Here is a 23,409-nt window from a genome sequence, read left to right as displayed (position 1 = left end):
CCGGCCCTCCCTCCTCACGGCACCGGCCCTCCCTCCTCACGGCACCGGCCCTCCCTCCTCACGGCACCGGCCGCTGCCCCGGCCCGGCCCCGCGCGCGCCCCTCACGGCCCCCCGACTCCGCCCGCGGGCACGCGCGCGGCCGGGTCCGCCCCCCGCGCGCGCAGAGGGCGGTGCCCGCGAGCGCGCGCGCGCGCCTCGCCTGATCCGGGCGCTGCCCGGCGCGTGCGCCGCCCGCGTGCCCGCGCGCGCCCCTCTCCCGCCCCTCGCGCGCGCGCGCCCGCGGAGCCATCCGGGTCCCGGCGGCGCGGCGGGGCCGGGGCCGGGGCCGCGATGCATCTGCACCAGGTGCTGACCGGCGCCGTCAACCCCGGCGACAACGGGTACTCCGTGGGCAGCGTGCAGGACACCCCCTTCACGGTAACGGGCGCCGCGGCCTGGGCACGGCGGCCGTAGGCCCGGGGCCAGCGCAGGGAGGGCAGCCCGGCGGGCGGGGGGCGCTGCGGGCGGAGCGGCACCGGCGGGGCCGGGGCGGCCGGGGATCGCCCGTCAGCCCCGGGCAGCGCCCGGCCTCTGCATCACCCGCGTCTGTGTCCTCGGTGGCTGCCTGCCTGCATTTTTTAATGCTTTAAAATGTATTTGTGTGTGTGTTGGTGTCTCATCTGCAAAGCGCACACACTCAGTTGCACTGGGGTTCTGACGAAGCCTGGCCGCTATTGATGAGCGTCTGCCTGCCATTACTGAGGCCGATAAAACACGAATTTGTCAAATGCTCCCCTCAGACTAGAAAAGAAATAGAAGAAATAGAAAGAGATGATAAAGAGATAGACTAAGTGAATTTCAAGAGCCCCGTAGTTTATAAAACTGTTTGTTTCTCATTCACGAGCTATTTTTGTTTATTGTCAATTTCTAATGTCAGTTTCACTACGTTAGGTTATGTACGCTTGGTATGCTTTGATTTTAGTGAGTAATCAGCTTCTGCAGTGTTCTCCTGCTGCCATCTAATCGGTATCTTATTCTTTAGTTATCACTTGTCTTACTGCATTTTATATTAGCAAGCTTATATCCCAGGCACAAACCATTTCCAAGCAAAATGATGCAGAGCATCCTTTTTGGTGTAAGATAAATGTCAGCAGACTCGTGAAACATTTAAAGCTTGCAGTGAATTATCATCGATGTCTTATTTCAGTAATGAATGCTGGAGAGTCTTAAGAAATAAAAGGTGCCATGTTTGTCTTTATTTTCCTGGTTCTGCTGCTATGCAGCCATACTGCTATTAAAGGGACCTCTGTTACTTTTAATATTTATATAAGAACTCATTTACTCATATTTGCATTCCAATGTGTTTCTTTTTACTATGACAATTTGAAAAGTCAATCAAATGATATTATGCAACACAACTTTATGCTAATTCTTGTCATAGTTTTGATAACATCAATAATGAATCATAATGTCTATTGTGGTTTATGCAAGAATTTTCCAAGAGCAAAGGTAGTATCTTCCAAAACGATGCAGTATTGCTTGGTAAGATTTTAATTATGGAACTACATATAACAGACCACACTGTTTCTCTGGCTGCTGTATCCAATTTTTTTATAATGCAATAAACAAGGAACTGAAGAGATAAGTATGTTTCTATAAGTGTATCTTCTGGACTTCTATAGCTATAACTTTCTTCTTTGCATTTTCTTCATTCTCTGTATTCATGGTATTATTTCCTGCTCTTTTAGGCCTTGATCCTAGAGTAAACTGTACAGTTAAAAACTGCCTGCAAACAGTTTGGGGTCTTACATCCAGATTCTTAGGAAATTCAAACCTGTGTGACTTAGTAGAATCATAATCTACCATTGACTGCCGGCGGTTCATTGGTGCCTAACCTCAAATTCTGTCAGTCTGTATCACCTGTATGGGCAGAGCTTTGTGCCCCCAAACCGCTGAGCTGTTTGGAGGCAGAACTTCAGCTCAGATCCTGGGGCAGAGTTTGCAGTTCAGGTGACAGAGCGGTTCAGAGACAGACTGCAGCCCCGCTCTGAAGCCCCAGCACCTGTCAGGCACTGGCACACAGCACCAGCAGAGCAGAAGAGGGCAAGGGAGATGTGCACAGCACACTGAGACTCCGTGGGTGTCTGTGGGAACCCATAGGGCTGTGGCACAGGAGCTGCTGTTTGTGTGCACATGTGCCCACTCACGTTTTGGTTGGTGTTTGGGCATTGAGAATGCGTGAGAATGGTTCAAAACTGCTACAACTGATTCATCACAGGCACTTGAAAATACAGCTTTTTTTGTGTGTGCAGAAATGAATCACTGCTGTTAAAAATACTCTGCTTAACAGCAGAATAATAGCTTGGGTATGTATACATATGTACCCACTAGTTAATAGGTTTGGATCTATTTCCCTTTTTTCTTGAGGAGGAGTAGAAGAAACTTCCTCTTAAGATGAGTATACTTTAGATGCCTAAGTCCATCAATCTTAGGATTCTGAGAGCAGAAACACATTTTCTTCTAACTTGATTAGGGACATTACAATTCTCAGGTTCTTCATTCTTCCCTTCTTCTTTGGTTTGTCCTCGGCTTGTTTACACGACTCCTTGCTGGGGATAAAGGTAAGCTTTTAATTTCCAAGTCGGTGTAGCTGGAGATAAGATGATAACACAATCTGACTCAACTTTTTAAAAGCTTTGGTAAAAGCCATCTAGTCATCTAGCTTTCTGAGAATAAGACAGGGAAAATAATTTTTCCACTGTTTTTTTCTCTGCCTGCTAAAACATAGGTGGGAGTCCACCTGAGGACTCCCACAGACACCATAAAACTGTCGAGATCCAAAGAAATAGAGACAGGGGGCTGTAGGTTGGCTACAGAGGTTTTGTCAGTGCTTATTCTGGAATGTGCAGGGTCCTTTCCACCCTCAGCTCCCACATCTGCCTGCACCAATCCCAAGGAAGGGCTGAGGCACAGAGATGTGTGGTATGTCTGCTGGATGGTCTGGTAGAGCAGATAATACACAGGAAAAACTGTTGGAAGGGTGATTAGAAGCAAAATAGCTCCATAATGCTGTCTTGTACCAGACAGTCTCCTCAGCCTCCTCTGAGCTCTGGAAAAGATACTGCTTAAGCAAGGGGTCAAAGTACTGAATGACAGAAGTTCTGGGAATAATTCTGTGCACTTTTCAGCTTGCTGTTAGTTCATGTTCTCATTTTAGCAAATATTGCTGTGTTCCACAAGTGACTTTACAGAAGATTGAAGGTTGAGCTTTAAGCAAAGGGCCTTACAGCACACACCCTGCCTTGATAGAAGAGATATCTATACCTCACAGTCTAACTGGCAGCTAATACACTCTTAAAAATAGTAAAATGCATTTTTTCAAACCACAGCTGATTTCATTTAGGTTTTGTTCTGAAAGAGCTGGTTAAGCAGCTACAATAGAATGTAACTGTTTCTAAGGTTAGTCTGGGTTTAAAAATGAATAGATAAAAATAGCTATGTCATTTACCTAGAGGCTGGATTCTGTAAGTATAAAAATTTCAAGTGTCAGACAAACAGGAAATAATACTTACTTCTGCACTATTTGCACAAAATTATAAAAATTCTTAATGAAAAATCAAAAGGTCAGATTTTAGGGATATCTAAGAACTTTACTGATAAAAGTGATAAAAAATTCATTTATTTTTCATTTTTGAAAAGGATAAGGTTCTTAACGTATTTCATGACAGTACTGACACTTGGCCTGGAGCTGCGTGTGGTGAATTCCAGAAGCTGTTGCAGATGAGTTTCCCACACCCCTGTAAATTTTTTACCTCTTTGAAACCAGCAAAATCTTCATTTACACAGATGTCCACAAGATACAGCAATTGAGAATAGGTTTTCTCTGCTGTGTCAGGTTCTCCTACTTTTTCACTGCTTCATCCTTCTTAAAACACTTATTCGCAAATCCCTCTCAGTTATATATTACTATCTACATATATCTATATGTTCTGCACTGTTTTTATGTAGACTGGATTAGAGATGCTTAATATCTGAATCCTTACTAAGTTCTTTTATCTCTGTATGTTTAAGCATGTTTTAAAGTATTTAATAATGAATTTGTCTGAAATGTCAGTTTAGGAAAGCCTTTTTTACAGGTCACAGGCTAGTAGTAAGTTAGGAGTTGTTTCTCAGTTATTTTGCTAGGTTGCATTAAGTGTATGTAATTCTAGTAGTGCTTGGAAGGAGGAGGGGAGGAAGTGTAAGTGTTGTGTCCATTGATGAGCGCTTGGAAACGGTTCAGGACTCAGGTGTCTTCATCACTAAGTGGAAGGTGGAGGAATTTCTGCCAGAAACTTAAAGATAAGTGTTGTTTTACTAGAGGAGTCCTTTAAGTCCAATACAGACCTTCAGGTTTCAATAGATGTTTTAATTTGTGTAATTTTAGATGTTTACGATTTTTTTTTTAATAGCATTGTGGGCTGATTCTGTTTCTTCCACATCATTTACCATCTCTAAATGCCTCTGCACCCCTGATAGTACACACAGGAGCTTGAGGACTTGTGTTTTATTACGTTTATGCCTAATTTGAAAAGAGTTGCAGGTTATAGAAAAATATTTTTGTTGGCTTTTTTTTTAATACAGAGAAAAGTATTTTTATAAAGAAAAACCAAGATGAGAACATGAAGGAATAATTGTTTCCCTGTCTCTTAGTTCCAGAAGCAAACTGGAAAACATGAGCAGCTGAAAAAGACAGAAGCATGTTCTGCTTTCATATTATCTGAAAACTGAGGATATAGCATAAACTCTTACACTAGGACACAATGTCCTACTTCTGTGTGGTGCTCTTGCATTCAATTAAAGTTTTGTAATTGTTCATATCATTGGTCCCAGATCTTGACAGATAGAGCAGACATTGGCAAACTACAGCTTATTAGTTGCTTATGGATCCTGAAAGTCATCCTTGCATTCTGGCAGTTTTACAACTCCATTTAATTTTCTCCTTGAAGTTATCAGCGACATTAGAAATGGAGGTTGGCAGATATTCCATGTGGGTGGTTCTTACTGCTCTTGTTTTGTTCAGTCACTGCTCATAATTCTGTTTATTTAAGAGCTCTGTGCTGCTCTCATCCATTACTGTATCTCAGTGCTCTATTTTTCATCTTTCCTGTCTATATGGCTTACCAATTTTCCATTCCTTTTTTCAGGCTAGGCAGGTTGTCAGTCTGCTACCACCAATATCGTGGCCTCTGTTTCTCTGGCAGGAAAGACCTGTGGTGGCACAAATGACCTCATGAAGGTGTTGTCAGCTAAATCCTTAAGAAGGAACTACTGATGTTAAATATTATGACACTTCCCTGTTCTTTGTCACTATGGGGTGTTTCTGCTGCATTACCAGCTTAAGGACAAAAGAAAAGAGGATTTAACAGAAAAGTGTTCTCTTCAAGTATAAATATGTTAATATAATGAAGACATCATAAAAGCAATCAAATGAAAAACTTGTATTTAGGCACATAACATGAAATATGAAAATGTCTTTCAGTACATAAAAGTATATGGATCTTTTCCAAATGTGTTCTAATGAATTTATAAAATAATTTCAAAATTTCATATACTTTCAAGAAATAAGTCACATTCTTAGAACAAATGTCTACACTCAGAAAATGACCCCAGAACCAAGAGATAGCAGCACTTGCTCTAACAATGTAGAGCTGAAGGCTGGTATCCTGCTGCTGGGAATGGGCTCTGCCTACCCCGAACCAAGGGATCCCCTCTGTTGGCACAGGATGTTCAGGCTGCTGAGTCACTTGTTGGTGCAGCAGTAAACACAGGCAAAGAGTAGGATGGCTGCAAGTGCCAGTAATAAGATTTCACAAAGGAAAGAGATCTCTGTATCTTGATGAATAAGAACCACCTTTTTACTTAACTGTGTAAAAATATGCTAAATAGCTAATTAGCTGAAAATTTAATGCTTTGTTGGTGAAATAAGTGCAGGTAGGGGACAGGAGAGATGAAAAACTAAAATGTTTGAATAGAAAGACACTAAATTCTTTTGCTTCACAGAATAAACAGACATAGCCAAGTATAAAATATTTTCTGTTTCATGCATTATGAGCTGTATACACATATACAATGGGCATGTTTAAGAGCACTAAGCATAAGGAAAGCGAAGTTGAGAAGTCTTTTCCTTTTATAATTTCTGAGATACACATACATGTTTTTAGCTAATAAAATTGCAACTAATGATAAGTTATGTATAATGTAGTTTGAAATTTGAAATCAAGTTATGAATACGAACAGTGAGTAGGGGATTTGAAAGGTTTAAGTCCTTGTTTTAAGTGGATCAGCACCTCTTTTTATTTAGGTAATTTAAGTCACATCTTTTAGTAGCTTTGTATTGGTAGGTATGAAGAAGACTATTGAAAAGAAGACGAGTCAATTCTTTTCTGTTTTAATGCTCACCCTTTGAAGTTTAAGTAGGAGAATCAATTTCTTGTGAATATTTGAATTCTGAATAAATTATTGGAACAAGAGGATGTGCTTTTATTTTTTTGTCTGTTTCTGGGCATTCACATCCTGATCTTAATCTTCTTCCTTCTTACTAAGGAGCCTATACTGTTTCATCCAGTATTCAACACTGCTGGTGAAGCTTGCAGAAAGCCTCTATAAAAATAGGAAAGCAACAAAACAAAAGGACTTTCTGTTCAATGCCAGAATTTATTTCAGAATCTCATCTTTCATTTTCTTACATTCTGGAAATAATCCTATTCAATTTTAATAATAACTTACTCCCTTCCAGACTGAGTCTAGTAATCACATAGCCTAGTCATCAAGAAGCTGGGATATTCTTTTACACAGATAATCTCCCTCCAACAACCTTTTAGCAATCCTGCTTACATTGTGAATCACTCCAGTATCAGTTCCTCAGAGCTCCCCAGAACAGCAGTGTGGGTTATTATGTCTCACACAACACCGTGCCACTCTATTTCTGTGAGATGACCTTGCAAATCTTTTAGACAATCTGTTTTATCTGCAATTTTTATTTTTGTGTGTGCAGTTGTATGGTGTGTTAATTTCTGGGGACTGAGTTTCTGCTTTGCTGCTTGCTGTTTCCTTCTGTTTCATGCAGTGACGTCCTTTCACTAAATTAAGCTCTTTTTTTCAGCCTTTCTCACTTGTTGCTCCTTCCCAGGAGAATTAGAAGTAGGCATAGAAAGTCATGAGACCTAAACTGTCCATTCTAATTCCAGTTGTTGTCTTGCCCCCCTGTTTTAGTACAGCCACCCAGGGGCACTGGTGGTAAATCAATACAAATACAACTATTAGACATTTACAAAAAAGTAGCCTTTACACTGATTGATCTCAAAGGAGTTGGCAAGGGCTGACTCAGTATTTTGGAAATTATTGTGAAAAATCCTGTGAACAAGTTAAAGTGATAAGTAATTTTGTGCCATCTGAAATTCACTGTGGAGGACTTGCACTCCGTGCCTAACTCAGATGTTGTAAAATTTCTGCCTACTGTATTGGAATCAGTGGAAAACTTACTTCAAGGAAAGAGACTTCCAGCTCTATCTGTAAAAGGCTTAGTGGAGATTGATCCTAGGGAGAGATTTCTGTGCCTGAAGGTGGGAGCTCAGTAGGACAGATAATCTGGAGTGATTAAACTTTTTAGAACAGGTGAAAGGTTGGCAGACAGGTATATATTTATCCTGCCAATAAAAAGTGCTGCAGACTGTCACTGTTTTACAGCTACTATGTAAAAACATTATTTAGAATATAGAGTGTATTGCACAACAGTATATCCAAAAGAAATCTTTGTTGTTTTACAGTCTTATAGTAATGTGCACTTCTTAAAACTCAGAAAAGCACGGAAATTACATTCTTATAGAAAAGAATCCCTTTACAATCTTGATTAAAAAAAGAAATAATAACGAAGGCAGACAGGGGTACAAGACACACCTATTGAAGAAAGATACATGCAAATTCATTAAAAAAATGCTCCTGGCTTGACTGCCTTGCTTGAAGAGGCAACAAGAATTGGAAGGGAGAAAAAAATCAACTAAAAACTAAAACAAAAAAAAAAAAAAAAAAAAAGAAAAACTAAGCAGAGAGCTCCAGTTCTCTATACAACTTTAGGAGTTTGGTTGGTTTTTTTACTGTTTCTGTTTGCTGTGATTTAAACCCTGGTAGAGTTATGGTCTTCCTCGCTACTTTGTTTTTCCTTGTTGCTCATTAAATTAGTGAGTAACAAACCCGCTACATTGTAACTTGCTGTTCAACTGGGATATTCACGGCTTCCAAAAACATCACTCCTGTAACAAGTGTTCAGTTAGCTTTTAAAATAAACATGTAATTTTATTTCTTTTAAAACTTATTTCAGGCATATGGCTCTGGTTGTGACATTGTTATTCTGGCAAATGACTTTGAATGTGTGCAGATTATTCCCGGTGCTAAACATGGAAACATCCAGGTCAGTTGTGTGGAGTGCTCCCAGCGACAAGGCAGGGTAAGGATTTTAATAAATCTGTATCCAATTTTTTAAATTTTGAGAATTTTAATTTGAGTAATTAAACGGAAACATAATACATTAAGGGAATGTAAGAGTTGTTTTCACAATAAAGATTATGGTTTACTAATCTGGGACTTTCTGAATAACGCCTCTTGTGTTAGTCTTATACTTTCAATTTATCAGTAATCTGGGGGAGTGAAGAGGGTAGAGGAAGCAGGAGACATGTTGGAACAAAGGTTTTATTCTCTTTCTGCGACCTGCAGTAAGAGGTGTCACAAAATGTGGACAGATGCATTAGATATAGAACAATATCAGAACTGGAACGGTACTGAAATGATGGTTACTGGCTCTATTTTGTCTGCTTTCATCTAACTAAAGAAGAAATTGATAAATCGTTTATCTATACATATATATGCACATATGTGTACATGCTTGTGTGTCTTGCAAAGTAATGAATTTGAAATACTTACATGTTAGAAAGGCTTCAGCACATTTAATGTGTCTAGAAGTGCTACACTATGAGCTGTCATAACTGCATGGCCCCTTGACTTGCTTTGTGGTTTCATTTTAAATCCCTAAACAATGCTAGAGAGACAGGTTAGAAAGAGGAGGGAAAAAATTTCTAGGAGTTCCAGTAGTGCGCTGAACAAATTTTGTTTGTCAGTTGTCACTGCTGACTAGAATTAGCTGGGTAAAAATTGGTACCAGTACTGAGGAAGCTCAGTTAGGATTTGGGCAGATTTAGTTGGCAGAGCCATTGAACTTCAGCAGTGCAGTCCCAGTAAGAGTGGGAGAGAGATTCCAGCTTCAGAGATGGCCACTACAAGACCACCACAAACCCCTGGGTGGTTCTGCATTCAGGACTCTGAACTCATGGTCTGTTCTTTACTTTGGGACTGACTGTTGTTGCAACCTTCGCTCCCCCTCCCCCTAAGGAAGAAATAAGATTTCATAATAAATGTCGTGAAACTTTTGCATTATTTCCATTTTGAGGAAACCAGATCCTGGATGGGAAGGAACTTAAACAGTTTTTCTTTAAAAAATCTTTTAAAGAAGAAAGAGGAATTTTAAAGATATTTAAAGGTTGAAAGTTAAAATACTCCTAATATGAGTATTAGGAACAGGCCCAGATAAATACCTGAGAAATACTATTTTGTGTTTAGAGATTTCAGTGAATAAGTGGGTGAAAGAAACTGAGGGGTTCAATGACATATGTACTTCAAGTTTTCTATTTACCATTTATCTCCTCTCAAAATGTATTTGAATGTTAAAAATAGAATTGCATTTCTTTCTGCTTCTTGTAACTATTAGTTAGTGATTTAGTGATACAGAGTGGAATCTATGGACACAGACACTAATAATTAATGCATTAGTTAGCTGTGAAGTACACAGAACATGAGCAGAAGCAGTGAAGGCATCAACTTTCTCTTATGCATTAAGAGTAGTTGCCCTAGAAGAATGTGACTCTATGCCACTGAATGAGATGTCTGCCTGTTTAGAGTTAAAATGTGAAAGGTGAGCTTCTTCAAGAGTGTGTTGTCCTCAATTGCCTTAAGAAAATACACCCATAACGCAGTTAATTACATTTGTATTCATTTCACTTTTCAATAACTCTGGCACATAGAAGAGGTACTGGACATTCTTTATCTACTTTGGAATACTAAGGAGCACTTACTCCACTTGCCTCCTAACCTTACATTTTGAGTCTTCAACTTTTTTTTTTTTCTCTTTCCTTTCCCCAGATTGCAGCATCATATGGAAACGCTGTTTGCATTTTTGAACCACTTGGTATAAATTCTCATAAAAGAAATAGTGTAAGTGTGTATTTCATAATTTTAATTCTGTTTAGGCTCTTAGAAGAGGCAAAAGTCTCTCTGCAAGTTATTTTTATTATATTACGTTGGCACACAACAGAATAATGGAGAAACAGTTTCCACCATTCATAATACAACTGGATGGGTAGACTCTTCCACTGAATAACTGTGGACTGCACTTCTCTTAAGTACCCAGGATCTTGTTCTTGAGTCTCATACTAGAATGGCAAGCTGGTATTTCTTACTTGAAGAGGTTGTCAGAGGTGCAGTACAGAAATACAACACAGACTTCTTTAGTGCACCCAGACTTTTTTAACAGCACAGCCATGGCCAAGTACTTGAGTACTGGGGATGTTCTCAAGCAGGTTTCACAATCTTTTTGGCAGCTATACTGCCATCCCTTATGTTCCTGTATGGTCACAGTAGCTCAAAGTAATCTGTAGAAATATTTGTATGTGGAAAACGTCCAGGTCTGGTTTGCAGGGCACCCTGGGATGCACTTACATTTTACAAAACAATTTAAATACATATTAAAACTAGATTTAGCAATCTACCACTGCATACTTTTCCAACAGGCTCAATAGTAATTTCATATAGAAAGAAATACCAATATTTTTATTTTTTGCGGTTGATATGAGAATTAATCCTCATGTTTTTACGCTACAGCAGCTAAAGTGTCAGTGGCTAAAAACTGGGCAATTCTTCCTCAGTTCTATGACTTACAACCTGGCCTGGGATCCTCAAGGTAATGCATCATTTGTGAAGTATTTGGTCAACATTTGTAGTTAGAATGACTTGAACACAAAACGTTTTTAATGTAATAAAGCGAGAGCTTGAATATGCAGATTTTAAATTACCTCTTCTCAGGCAGTGTTGCATAAAATGTGAGGCTACAGTTAACATTTGTTAAGATGCTTTGCCAAGTGTTTGCATCTCTTATGTAAGATCTTAGTTTGGGAATCACAGTGTTGACTTAAATTGTCACTTATAACCATTTCAATAAAATTTTAGCACAAATAAAGTCAACAGTGTACCTAGACATGAATCTTTATAAGATGTCTTGTATTTATTTGAGATGTGAATAGCTATTAAACATCTGCAACATTTATTAGTAAATACAATTCTATGATTCAAATTCTTTGAATTCTTTGGCTTCTTCTTCCCAATACTTTCTTAAAAGATACTATAAATTCAAAATGTTTTAATAAAACCAGCTGGGTGAGATGATGGACTACTCTGTCATATTTAAAATGGACTAAAGTTTAGCTTTCAACTTGTTCTGGATAATTCACAACAAAATATGATGAGAGGCTTAATCTTTCAACATACCTTCATCATCCTGGTTTCATAGGTTTGGTATCACTCCCTTTCAGGTAACAGGTTATTGACAGCAACGGACTTTTTGCAATTGTGGGCGCCTCCGTCTGATGACATTCTAGAGGAAGATGAAGATGATGATGCCAGCAATCAGATCAAGGATGATAAAGTTCTCCCAGTTCTAAATGACTGGAAATGTGTCTGGCAGTGCAAGTGAGATAATCTTTGTTTTAAGGCAAATTGCAGTGCTACCTCACCTGTATTTTAAAATGTGCTTTTAAATACTCTAAAATTCAAACAATATAAGTTATTTCAAATAAAAAATTCTCATTCCTCTGGGATCTAACCTAGGCTTGCTGTACTTAAACCAATTTTTTGAGCTGTCTTTTCAATAAAGTATGAAAATACTTTTATGCTCCTGCTATTCAAAAAGTATGCTTAAAGAAATAAGTATAAAATACTTAATCTAATTTTTACTTAATTTAATATTAAATAATTAACAGTAACACCAAATCAACTGAATACCTATGGAGTAATATTTTAGAATAAATAGACCTTACTTAACTTACTTTTGTGTTCTGTAGGACTGCAACATCAGTACATTTGATGTCATGGTCTCCTGATGGTGAATATTTTGCAACAGCTGGGAAGGTAAGGACAAAAAGAATAACTGAGTTTTTGCAGTATTCTTTATTTGTTTGACAAAATTAGGTAATATGAATAGTCGTGGACCATACATTCTATGCTAGTCTTAGCAAAGGTAAATTATGATCTCATGTAATGCTGTATTTTTGTGTAATTCCATGGATTTTAGCAACAATAAATTGGATTTATCTATGTACTCTTACCGAATACATGAATGAATGACAGTGATACAGGCTTGTATGTTTGTATGTGTAATATACATATATATATATGATTTTTTTTAATATGTATTAAAAAATGGTTTATGTATATCTAAAAATTCGTCTAGTATACCTAGACGAATTTTTAGATATACATAAACCATTTTTTCTACTTCTGTTGAAAGTAATGAGATTGTTAGGATAGAGCACATACACATTTAAATTGGTATAATATGCACATGTCTGGATAAATTTAAGAAGGTTTTTATTTAGTGAATTCTGGGTTCAGTTATCAATTATATTTCTGTTTGCAATACTTTTTGTCAAATCACTATTCAAGCTAAGTTTTCAATTAATAATTCTCTTTAATGTCACCTCTCATTTGAATTATTCCTTTTGGTTTACAAGTCTCAATAGGTAAGCACTTTTTGCTTGCACCTGCTGTTAGTTGAACAGTGAGATAATTTTAGTTCTGAGCCAAGTTTTCACGAACAGTACCAGAACAGCAGTTGCTTATTGCTTGTGATATTCTTTTTGTTACATTTTTAATTATAGCTACCCTTGGCTTTTTATTGCTTTACCTAGGATGACTGCCTCTTGAAGGTTTGGTATCCTATGACTGGTTGGAAGTCATCTCTCCTGCCCCGAGAGAATGAAGAAAAGAAAAAATGCTCAGAGGATGTGCAGTTTTCCTTTGTTTATTTGGCGCATCCCCGAGCAGTGACAGGATTTTCCTGGAGGAACATCAGCAAGTACATGCCCAGGTTTGAAAGTTGCCTTTTTTCAAAAAGCAAGCAAGCCTTTGATCAGATGGTTTTTTAACATTCTGCTTAATGTTTTGCCATCAAGACATGAGACTTCTCTTCTTATACTTTCAAGAAAAAAAGCATACCAACTCCTTCCCATAAACTTCTGTATCACCAGGTTTAATAACGATAGTCATGTTAACCTTCAGTTATGGGAGAAGCAGAAATTTGGATAAAACAGTAACCACTAAATTCTTGTACGCTCCCCTAATTTCTGCTGTGTCTCTGTAGCTGAGTTACCCAGGCAGTAACTTTGCTGTCTCTGCCATCAGGGGGTTGGTCTGTAATGTGTTACTCACATCATGCCTCGATGGCATCTGCCGGCTGTGGGCAGAGACGCTGCTACCCGAAGATACTCTCCTGGGAGAGCAGATCTGTGAAACCACCACTTCCAGCATCAGCAGCACCATCTCTCAGTCTGGAAAGCAAAAGGACACTATACAGCATGCACTAGAGGTACATGGAAATACTTCATCTATGAAATTTTTATTTCACGATTCTCAAAACTTCAAATATTTAAGGATATAAAGCTCTAAGAATGTATATTATGTAATCTCTATATGCATAACAGAATAACCTGAATTATTCCATATCAGGTTTTGAAGTCAGTTACTAAACACTGAAAAAGTCAGAGACTCCAACTCTGCATTCAAGCACCATGTTTTTAAAACTCAGTTTGCTTTTTCTGTAGTTAACTAACAGCGATGGAAGAGGCAATATTCAGTATGGAATGGTAATGATGGTTTCATTCTGATTTGGTCTGAAAGTCTAATTATAAAGACAATGAAAAGAGTAAATAAACTCTTTTAAATTCTAGTTACTTCATTAGATAATTTTGTTTCAGTGAGAGTCTTATATTCTTAGCGAGTCTATAAAGTTTACAGTAAGAGAAAACCTGTCTGTAGAAGTGGCTGCTCCTATTGCTTAACAAGCACCTTTTTCCCATGAGAAAGTGCATACTTTCATCTACAGCCATAAATACCTGTGTGAGAATGTTTGAATTAAGCTGCGTGGGATGTGTGAGAGTATCTGAGATAAAAGAGAAACATCTGCTCTGCCATTTAGTTGTGTGATTGGTCAGTCTCCTAATCACTGGCTGCGTAGTTGATCCTTCTTGTACACAGAAGAAATGTATAAATACTCAAGTGTGTTTAATAAAGACAATCCTGCTAGATGACAAAGTGGTGGTCTATTATCCTCAATTGCTACACTATCAGTATAAAAACAAGGAAAGATAAGAAAACAAAAAAAAAAAAAAAAAACCCACCACTCATTTGTAGACTATTACAATAAGACCAAGTTTTTACTTCTTAAATATCATGACCATAATTGCACTTTGGGCTGTTCAATCAGTTGTGCTCTTTACATGCTCTGAGAAATTTTCAGTCATACAAAAATAATTAATTATAACATTATATCACAAAAGTTGCTGCATTTAGATAGTTTTAATCTTGTTCATGAATGTTGTGCAAAATCCTGTGTATTTTTGTGGTGTTGTTGAGTAGATATTAAAAGAGCTTTTAGAATACTGTTAGAAGAGCTTTACTTTTAGGTAGATCAGATGTACATAAGTGTTACTAATCTGTGTTGAAATATGTTTAAAATAATCCTTTTGAAATTAGTCTTCCTTTCTTTGGTAGAAGCTATAGGCTTTATATAAGTGTAACTTTTTATCTTACAGTGTTTTTGGTATTTATTAGTCTATTTTTTATAACTACAACAGACAATTCATCATTTGAAAAATATGAGAAAAGGACAAAGGAGGTCTTCAGTTCTTGTTACCCACACGGATGTACAGCCAGATCAGCAGGGCACTCATGAAGTTCAGCGTCACATTTCCCATCAAGCAAATGCACTTGGTCACTTCCACATAGCAGCAAGCATCAACCCTAATACAGGTGAAATACAACCACTTATTAGACTGCAATAATGTATTTGCACGACATGAAAAAAATAAAGGAAGCTGATCTTTGCCTAATTAGATAGAGGGAACTTGTAGGAAGTCTGTTATTTGGCATAGAGTTTTTAAGACCAATTAAGCTGAATTTATTCTGAATACCTTCAGCACCTTTATGAGCAAATTAAATTCATCTTTGCAGATCAGAAGGCAAAAAAAGCATAAATTTCCAATCTTGTTGATGTTTGATTCTTGGGTTTGGGAGCTATGGTATGATGAATGGAGTAATTGCATCCTACAGAATGTAGTGATTGAAAAAGAGCTGTATCAGAGTCTTTTGGTGGGAAACCAGCTGCTTTTTATAGAATAATGCAGAAAGAGCAGTGACGCACTTTACCTAAAATCCATACATGAAAGTCAACACTGCAACATATGAAACTGAGCAGTTAGAACCACTAAATACCATTTACCATTCACATAAGAATAATTTTTCATGTGTTTTTTTTGACCTTAAAATATCTTTACTGTTTTCATTATAATTGGATATAAAATCTTGATCTTTACCTTTTTTACATTGCAGGCACAAATGATGTTATACCTAAAATAAGTGAAATGTGTGTGGATACCTATATGAATAAAAATATGTTATTATATAACTTTATATACTTTTATATAGTTTAATACATAGGGTTTTATTTTGTTTCAAAATATCCACAGATATTCCTTCGGTGTTGGCTGGAACTGCTTTTAATATAGATGAAGGAAGTGGAGGCTTCGTTGTCCACTGGCTGAATAATAAAGAATTTCATTTTACATCCTCTATTGAAGTATTCATGCAGCATCTAAGACAAATTTCAGAACAACAACTAGAACAAGATTTTGATATTGAAGCTGAAGAGGAAGAAGAAACAGAAGAAAAAGAAAAAGGGTTACATATGAAGTTAGATCATGGTTAGTAATCTGGTTAGTTCTGATCAGTTAGTACTACGAGCAGATTAAAAAATACTGTGTTTTGAATGGAAACTGATAGGGCAATCTTTGCATAAAATGGCACATTTCTGTTACAGATTTGTCTATAGACAGAGAATCGGAGACAGGGACTGGTACTGGCTCTTCAGAACATGAAGATGGAGAAAGAGAGGGAAGCCCCAAAACATCTCTGCTAGCAGGCCCACGCCTGCCTCTGCCGACAGTTTTGTTGGACCGGAAAATCGACTTGCTCCTAACGGAATGGAACAGGAATCCAGATATGCTTTTTACTATCCATCCTGTTGATGGCACCTTTCTAGTGTGGCATGTGAAGTATTTAGATGAACACACTCCAGGCATCTTTCGACAAGTTCAGGTATGGCATGTGTGAAAGGGTTCTATTATTTTTGATGTTAAGAAACATTGTCCTTTGCTTTAGACCTGAACATCAGTAGGAATTTCAAGTACTTCCTGTAAAAAAGTTAGCATTTATTCAGGCTGAAGCCGAGTTCTATATTCTAATTTTTGTTTTGTTTTTTTTTTTTTTTTAGGTTTCATTTTCTTCCAGGATTCCTGTTGCATTTCCATCTGGAGATGCTAGCTCCCTTAGTAAAAATATTATGATGTATGCCTGCCCTGTCTTTGTAAAAGACAGCAGCAGTGGTGCACAGCAGAAAACAATGGACTTTCCAGATAATACTCTAGCCAGTAAAGGACCAAGCTTTGCCCAGGACAGTGCAAATGTGAATATAATTTCTCCTGTGGTAATGATGATTTCCAAACATATAGATGGCTCTCTAAACCAGTGGGCAGTTACTTTTGCTGATAAATCAGCCTTCACTACTGTGCTAACTGTATCCCATAAGTTCAGGTACTGTGGGCACCGCTTTCACCTCAATGATCTGGCCTGCCATTCTGTTCTACCATTGCTGCTGACGTCTTCTCACCACAATGCTCTGTTGACTCCTGAGTCAGACACTTCCTGGGACTCTGACAGGATAAACAGGATGATGGATCCTATTAAACATAAGAGAGGTTCTTCTAAGCAGCAACTTAAAAATGCAGCAACCCGTACATTCCATGACCCAAACGCAATCTATAGTGAGCTGATTCTGTGGCGAGTAGACCCCATAGGACCTTTATCCTACACTGGAGGAGTGTCTGAGCTGGCTCGAATTAACTCTCTTCACACCTCTGCTTTCTCTAACGTAGCCTGGCTTCCAACACTAATTCCCAGCTATTGCCTTGGTGAGTATACCTGGCATGTTTCCCTATAGAGTTAACACTGTGAGCTGTAGAATTAATTTGTTAAAATAAATTACTCTTTTATTTGGAGTGTATTTATATTCACTTTTCAAAAATTTCCTTTTACTATGCAAATTAAGCATTTTTACTTTGTTTGTGGCTAAGCTACTGCAAATCACTTGCAGTGGTCTGAGTGTGTCTGCAGTCCCTGTGAATCAGCTGCTGCTCAGGAACTCCTTTGTGTGAGTAAGCACTCCTTGCTCCCACAGAGAACAAGATGCTGCCTTTCCCAGCACTTCAGGCAGCTTCCTTGAGTGCTCTCTGCATTGATGTGGTTTGCAAATGCAGGTGTGCTGATGGTTTAGGGTGCTGGCCACGTGCAGCTGCAGGGGCAGTGGCTTGAACAGAGCTAGTATTTGGACCACCTGAACGTCAGAACCATAGGGCAAGATTTCCAGCCAAAATCAGCATTATCAAATTCCTTTAACATGCTGGCTAAAAACTGCTTAGGAGGTTCTGAAACACTACTGAAATGTGTCAGACCACCAGAAGCTTACAAAAGCCCAGTTAGAACCCAAGATATTTATAAATAAATAGACTACATTAACTTTGCAGAACTGCAAAGAACACTTTTTCAGACGTCAGACTGTACAACATCTGATGTGTGATGCCCTTGGCCAAGTCTTCAGTTTTTGTTTTTAATTTTAGGGCTTTCCATTGCAATTAAGAAAATTACTTCTACAAATGTTATCCTATCCAGCCACACAGATACTCATTTTCTAATTATCAAAAAGATGCTGTAGTAGTAGTTGTCATCTTTGTATACAGTACTAAAAGCCATTTGTACTGTGGGTGTAACATTAAATTTTATATTAGTACATAGTTATAAATACACAATATATTTGATTTAAAATAAAACAAATTCAATTTCTCTGCTTACATAGTAACATTCTGGGCTGTCTGTATCCCACAAAGTGTTCTAAATACAAATAATGAGCTGCATTCTGGTAGTTTGGAGGAAAATGTATATCAGAGTGTCAAGCCTAATATATATACTGTTGAGAAACAAAAAAAGACACTCTTATAATTTTTCATAGTTTATTCAGAACTGTAGACAGATCTATTTCTCCCTCCACTTTTATATCTGCACTTTCAACTGCAGGGCAGAAGGGAATATTCATAGAGGTTAATTTTATGCAAAGAGCCTAGAGTCAATAAACAAGGAAGAAAGCTATGGCTGAATAGCTTCCCCTTAGACTCGTACCCTGAATTGTCTGTGACAACCTTGGCAATCTGGAGTTGGCTCTTCAAGCAATGCCATGGAGGTGACAGTGGATCAAACATCACCAGAGTAAAGCATGGCAGCATTCCTTTAGGTGTACTACAGACTGGGGCTTGTGTGAGTAGTGTTTGTAAATGTACATGAGCTCAGCTTAGATTATTGAACCTTTTTAAGGAGTTCTGGGTACATTCATGAACAGAAAGAGAATTATTTCAAAGTTCAAATAATGTTGTATTGATGCACACATTTGCTTAGGTTTTTTGCTTCAATGCTTTATGAAAATTATGTTTGAAGCATGTTCACATACTGAGGATTGTAATAGACTGCCTGATGGCATTGACTGCCATTTTTTTCTTCATGAATTTTTTTGTGTTTTCTATTAGGTACCTATTGCAACTCCGCTAGTGCTTGCTTTGTTGCATCAGATGGCAAAAACCTGAGGCTCTATCAAGCTGTTGTAGATGCACGAAAACTTCTGGATGAATTATCTGACCCTGAATCATCTGTAAGTTTAATGTAGCAATGGTTTGGTTTGAAACTGTTAAGATACAAGTAACACCACTCACTTTTTCTCCCTTCCAGTGGTTTGTCTTCCTTTAGTTCTGTGTGATTTTTGTGCTATTCCATGTATAGATCTTATGCCTTGCATAGTTGCATGTTTTGCAGCTGTCCTTAAGCAGTAGCAGAAAAAAATGCAGCTATTACTACTAAAAGTGTCTGCACTGAACCAAAATTTCCCATATAATTTTCCACAACCTGTGGCAGGTAGGAAAAGAAAAAAATAGCATTTCTTAGTTTGTCCTCTCAGAAAAGGGGAGTCAAGAGCAAGAGGGAAGATGAAAACAGAAAAGCAAGGCTGAGGTGTATCCACCTGAGTTATATCTATATATGAGGAAGGGCAGAGATGGTGGGATATAAGGGAATCAGCTACATACTTTTGTTATTTTATAAACCATCCTGCAAGACAGGGTCTGTCAGTATTCAGATCTGACATCTGAAGAATCTGTTCTAGTAGCAATGACTATGAACATTCCAGCAAAAATCAATAGAGCTTTCAGTTTATATAAGCAGTACTGAAGGTGTTTTCTACATGTTGTGACAAAACCTGAAGCTTGAAAAAGAAGTGAAATGGTATATTGTTTCTCTTTGCACAGACACATTATGTGTGTTATGCAAGGATAAATCTTTAAATTAGCAATATTTAGCTTCCATAAAAACTGGTGTTTCATCCCCATGAAGAGAGCTAGCTACTGACTCACAACAGTGCACATGCTTTGATAAATACATTATTCATGAGTGTCAAAGTGACAACTGCAAGAATTCTGTTACAGTTTGTGCCAACAAGAAAAATTTGAAGCATCAGTTTATCATAAGCAACTGCAATTTTCTTCTGTCCGAAGGAAAAATATACTAATTCTACTCATATTTCTCTGTTTCAGAAACTTATTGGGGAGGTGTTTAATATTGTGAGCCAACAATCTACTGCTCGACCAGGATGTATCATTGAGCTCGATGCAATAACTAACAAAGTAAATAAATGGTTGACTCTTTAAGGGTGTCACATAAGGGTGTTTAATAACTTTATTTGTTTTTTTTTTTTGCTAATTAGCCTAATCTGTTGAAAAGACATACAAGAGATTACATTTCTCTATGGTGACAATGATTGCCTTGAATTTTTGTGAATATTGAGATGCCTTGAGCATTTTACTGAGCCAAATTTTTGTTACCTGCTAAGAGCTCAAAGTTCATTTTTAGAATAAAGTTCTATTTTCTAAGCATAATTATTGAAGAAAACAAAACTTTACTAAAGAATGGTTTCCATGGTATCATAATTTAAAGGAAATAATTACAATCCCCTTAAACCCAAACAAACAAAAATAAATTTTAAATAAGTTTTAAAAGCCCAAACCTAAAAACTAGATCTAACTATACAAAATATAAGAATGATAGCCAGGTATGACTTCAAGTTTTTTGTGTTTGTATTGTAAAATGAATTTATGAATTTACACAGCTATACTTCTCAATCAATTAGCAGGTAGGATAATTGAACCTTCTTCTTACTCAGTTATTTTGATGATATATGCTCCAGTGATGTTTGCTGTTAGCAGCCTGTAAAAATAGTGAGTTTTACCTATTTTAATTAGAAAACTGTGGAGTTTTGACATTTATAAATAAGTATTTCTCTATTGTCAATAAATTTCTCTGTCTTTTACATATCAATAACATACAATCTTCTAATTTAAGTTCAGATTTACAGAACATTTTCCTATAATTGTTATAAATCAGTGCAAGAAATACCGTCTTGTTTGTCTGGGAAAAAAAAAAAGGTATTTTGCAGCATAACGTTGCCATCACTCTATTTTGAGGATGCATTTTTCCTTACCAGCAGGGAAGGATTTCACCATGAGCAGCCTTCTCTGTAGCAAGGTAGAGTTACTGTAAAGAAATATGTTGCTGTCAGGAAAGATATATGTTAAGATATCTGAAAGAAGGAAAATCTGCAATTTGTTCTCTTTTTCAGATTTTCCAAGCAATTCACTGCAGACATGTCCTCCCACTGAAGTGGGATAAAAATCTGAGACTTTTTGCAACTGTTATTTATTCAACACCAAAGAAATAAAAATGAATCAGATACTAATTCATCTGTCAATAACTGCAGCAGAAGTGTTATTACAGAATTGGTCTATCCTGACAGACCTTGGTGAAATTATTTCAATATATAAATGATGAGTTCTAGAACATGCTGTTTGTAATATGAAAGGAAAATATTTGGGTTTTCTGATAATAATTTTAAACTTTATAAAAGAAAGTCTTCCTCACTGTTAGCTAGATTGCACAGAGGAAATAATTAATTGCATTAATACTAAATTTTACTGTGCTGTTCTGGAAGCATAACAATTGCTCAATGTTTCAGTGTGGCTCAAACACACAATTGCTTCATGTCTTCCAAGAAGACTTCATTTTGGGATACAAGCCACATAAGGAGGATGAAGAAGGGAAGGAAACTGAGATATTTTTCCAGCCATCACAAGGTATAGCATAAACTATAACTAAAATTAATTAAATTGGTACAAAAAAAAAATGTTATTCAGGAATACTAAAATCTGGCTGGCATGTGATAATTTTAAATGATAATATGTAAAATTTAGTGAAATGGCTGTTATGTATTGCTCATATGAATTGTTGCTAAATGGTGTTAAATAAAAACTTTCTAATTGCTTAGAGTGAAACAGCTTATATGACAAAGTACATTTTTCAAAATGTTTATGTTGTATGTAAAATGTGAACAGAACAGAAGCACATTTTCTGCATCAGTAGGTATTTGCAGGTAATGATGTCAATATATCTGGCTTTCAAGTTAAGGCAATGGAAAGACAACCAGACTTTCACTGGAAAGTCTGATAGTAGACTTAAAACTTCAATAGAAAAAGGAAGACAGGTAGAAGAGTCTTTATAATCTGGCAAAATAGTTCAAACTGAATGGAAAGGCAAATATCTAATAAATTAGATTTGCCATTAATACTCAGATTGTAAGTCAGTATCTATTTTGTAATTTTTCTGCTGTCATGAGCAATCAAAATGTCAATTAAAGCATGGTAGTAATGGCACTGTTTCAATATTTTGATTTATTATCTAACCATTTATTTCAAAGATGAGAGATTTATTGCTAGTAGTTTTTAGAGAATCTTTTGCTACAGAAAAATTATTTAGGTTAAATATAAATTTCATTACCCTAGATCAATGTATTATATAGTATAGTAATATATACAATATATATTATATAGTACATATATGATATGTAAATTACAGGGTATCGTCCACCACCTTTCTCAGAGAAGTTCTACCTGGTAGTAATTGAAAAAGATAGTAGTGGCTGTTCTGTTCTTCAAATGTGGCATCTTCATCTCAAATCTGTACAAGCCTGTTTAGGTGAGTGAGTAATTGTAATTTTCTTAGACATTTATGTCATATTACTTAAGATAAAACAAACTTTAGTGGTTTATTATAAAACAAATTGTATCACCTTTGCCCAGCAGAAGCCTGAAATCAAGAATCTTCTGAATAATATATCAATGTAATATAAGCAGTAAAGTTCCTTATAAATACTGATTGCATTCTATACTACTAACAGTATAAAAATGTGTTGATGGGATGAGTAATGTGCTTAAGCAGTGGCTTCTTTATTTCAGACTATCAGTATTTCAGAATGTTATGGATGTCTTAAATCTTAAAGTCACAGCATGCAATAAAACTGACACACCATGTACACATCATATAATCATTTTGTGTGCAACTCGAGCTCTTGTAAAAACAAATAAATTTGATTATCAGATATTCATGCTTTATCCTTACAAACAATTTAACACTGCTGGCATTTTTTTTATATAGCAAAACCAACTGAAGCGTCTTCATCAGATAACAAACTTAGTGTACCTGAGCAAAAGACTGTGGATTCTTCTCCAGATGTATCACCCGGCATAAGTCCCATACCACGATCTTCATCAATTGCTAACCTTCAGACTGCTAGTAAACTCATTCTGAGCTCCAGACTTGTGTATAGCCAACCCCTGGATCTTCCTGTTGGTGTGGAAGTAGTAAGAGCAACTCCTTCAGCAGGTAACTTTAACAATTTTTGCTGTACAGTTGGTCCACTGATTTATGTCCTAGTTTATAGAATTGTATCTTCCTAGCCTATAAGATTCTGATATACTGATACAGAAAACACAAAGGACTGAAAAGATGCTTTCAAATCATCATGCCCATGG

The 23,409-nt window shown here is 37.1% G+C and overlaps 1 protein-coding gene across 4 annotated transcripts in view; it reads left to right on the top strand.

Annotated features, from left to right (window-relative positions):
* The first annotated feature begins 222 nt into the window (after window positions 1-222).
* DMXL2 (Dmx like 2) overlaps window positions 223-23,409 on the top strand; it is a 48,308-nt gene continuing 25,121 nt past the window's right edge. For all 4 annotated transcript variants that reach the window (XM_030281393.4, XM_030281391.4, XM_030281392.4 and 1 more), the window contains exons 1-17: window positions 223-418; window positions 8,340-8,465; window positions 10,211-10,282; window positions 10,949-11,027; window positions 11,656-11,812; window positions 12,184-12,250; window positions 13,030-13,208; window positions 13,523-13,706; window positions 14,974-15,148; window positions 15,865-16,098; window positions 16,215-16,492; window positions 16,668-17,364; window positions 19,027-19,148; window positions 20,083-20,172; window positions 21,558-21,675; window positions 22,454-22,573; window positions 23,033-23,260. In XM_030281393.4, coding sequence (XP_030137253.3) covers window positions 332-418; window positions 8,340-8,465; window positions 10,211-10,282; window positions 10,949-11,027; window positions 11,656-11,812; window positions 12,184-12,250; window positions 13,030-13,208; window positions 13,523-13,706; window positions 14,974-15,148; window positions 15,865-16,098; window positions 16,215-16,492; window positions 16,668-17,364; window positions 19,027-19,148; window positions 20,083-20,172; window positions 21,558-21,675; window positions 22,454-22,573; window positions 23,033-23,260 — 3,013 coding nt within the window. In that variant the 5' untranslated portion in view covers window positions 223-331. The remainder of the gene's footprint in view (window positions 419-8,339; window positions 8,466-10,210; window positions 10,283-10,948; window positions 11,028-11,655; window positions 11,813-12,183; window positions 12,251-13,029; window positions 13,209-13,522; window positions 13,707-14,973; window positions 15,149-15,864; window positions 16,099-16,214; window positions 16,493-16,667; window positions 17,365-19,026; window positions 19,149-20,082; window positions 20,173-21,557; window positions 21,676-22,453; window positions 22,574-23,032; window positions 23,261-23,409) is intronic.

This window comes from Taeniopygia guttata, chromosome 10 (assembly GCF_048771995.1).
Source record: "Taeniopygia guttata chromosome 10, bTaeGut7.mat, whole genome shotgun sequence".
NCBI classification, from domain to species: Eukaryota; Metazoa; Chordata; class Aves; order Passeriformes; family Estrildidae; genus Taeniopygia; species Taeniopygia guttata.
The sequence above is the reverse complement of the archived record's forward strand: the minus strand, read 5'-3'. Positions and strand labels throughout refer to the sequence as shown.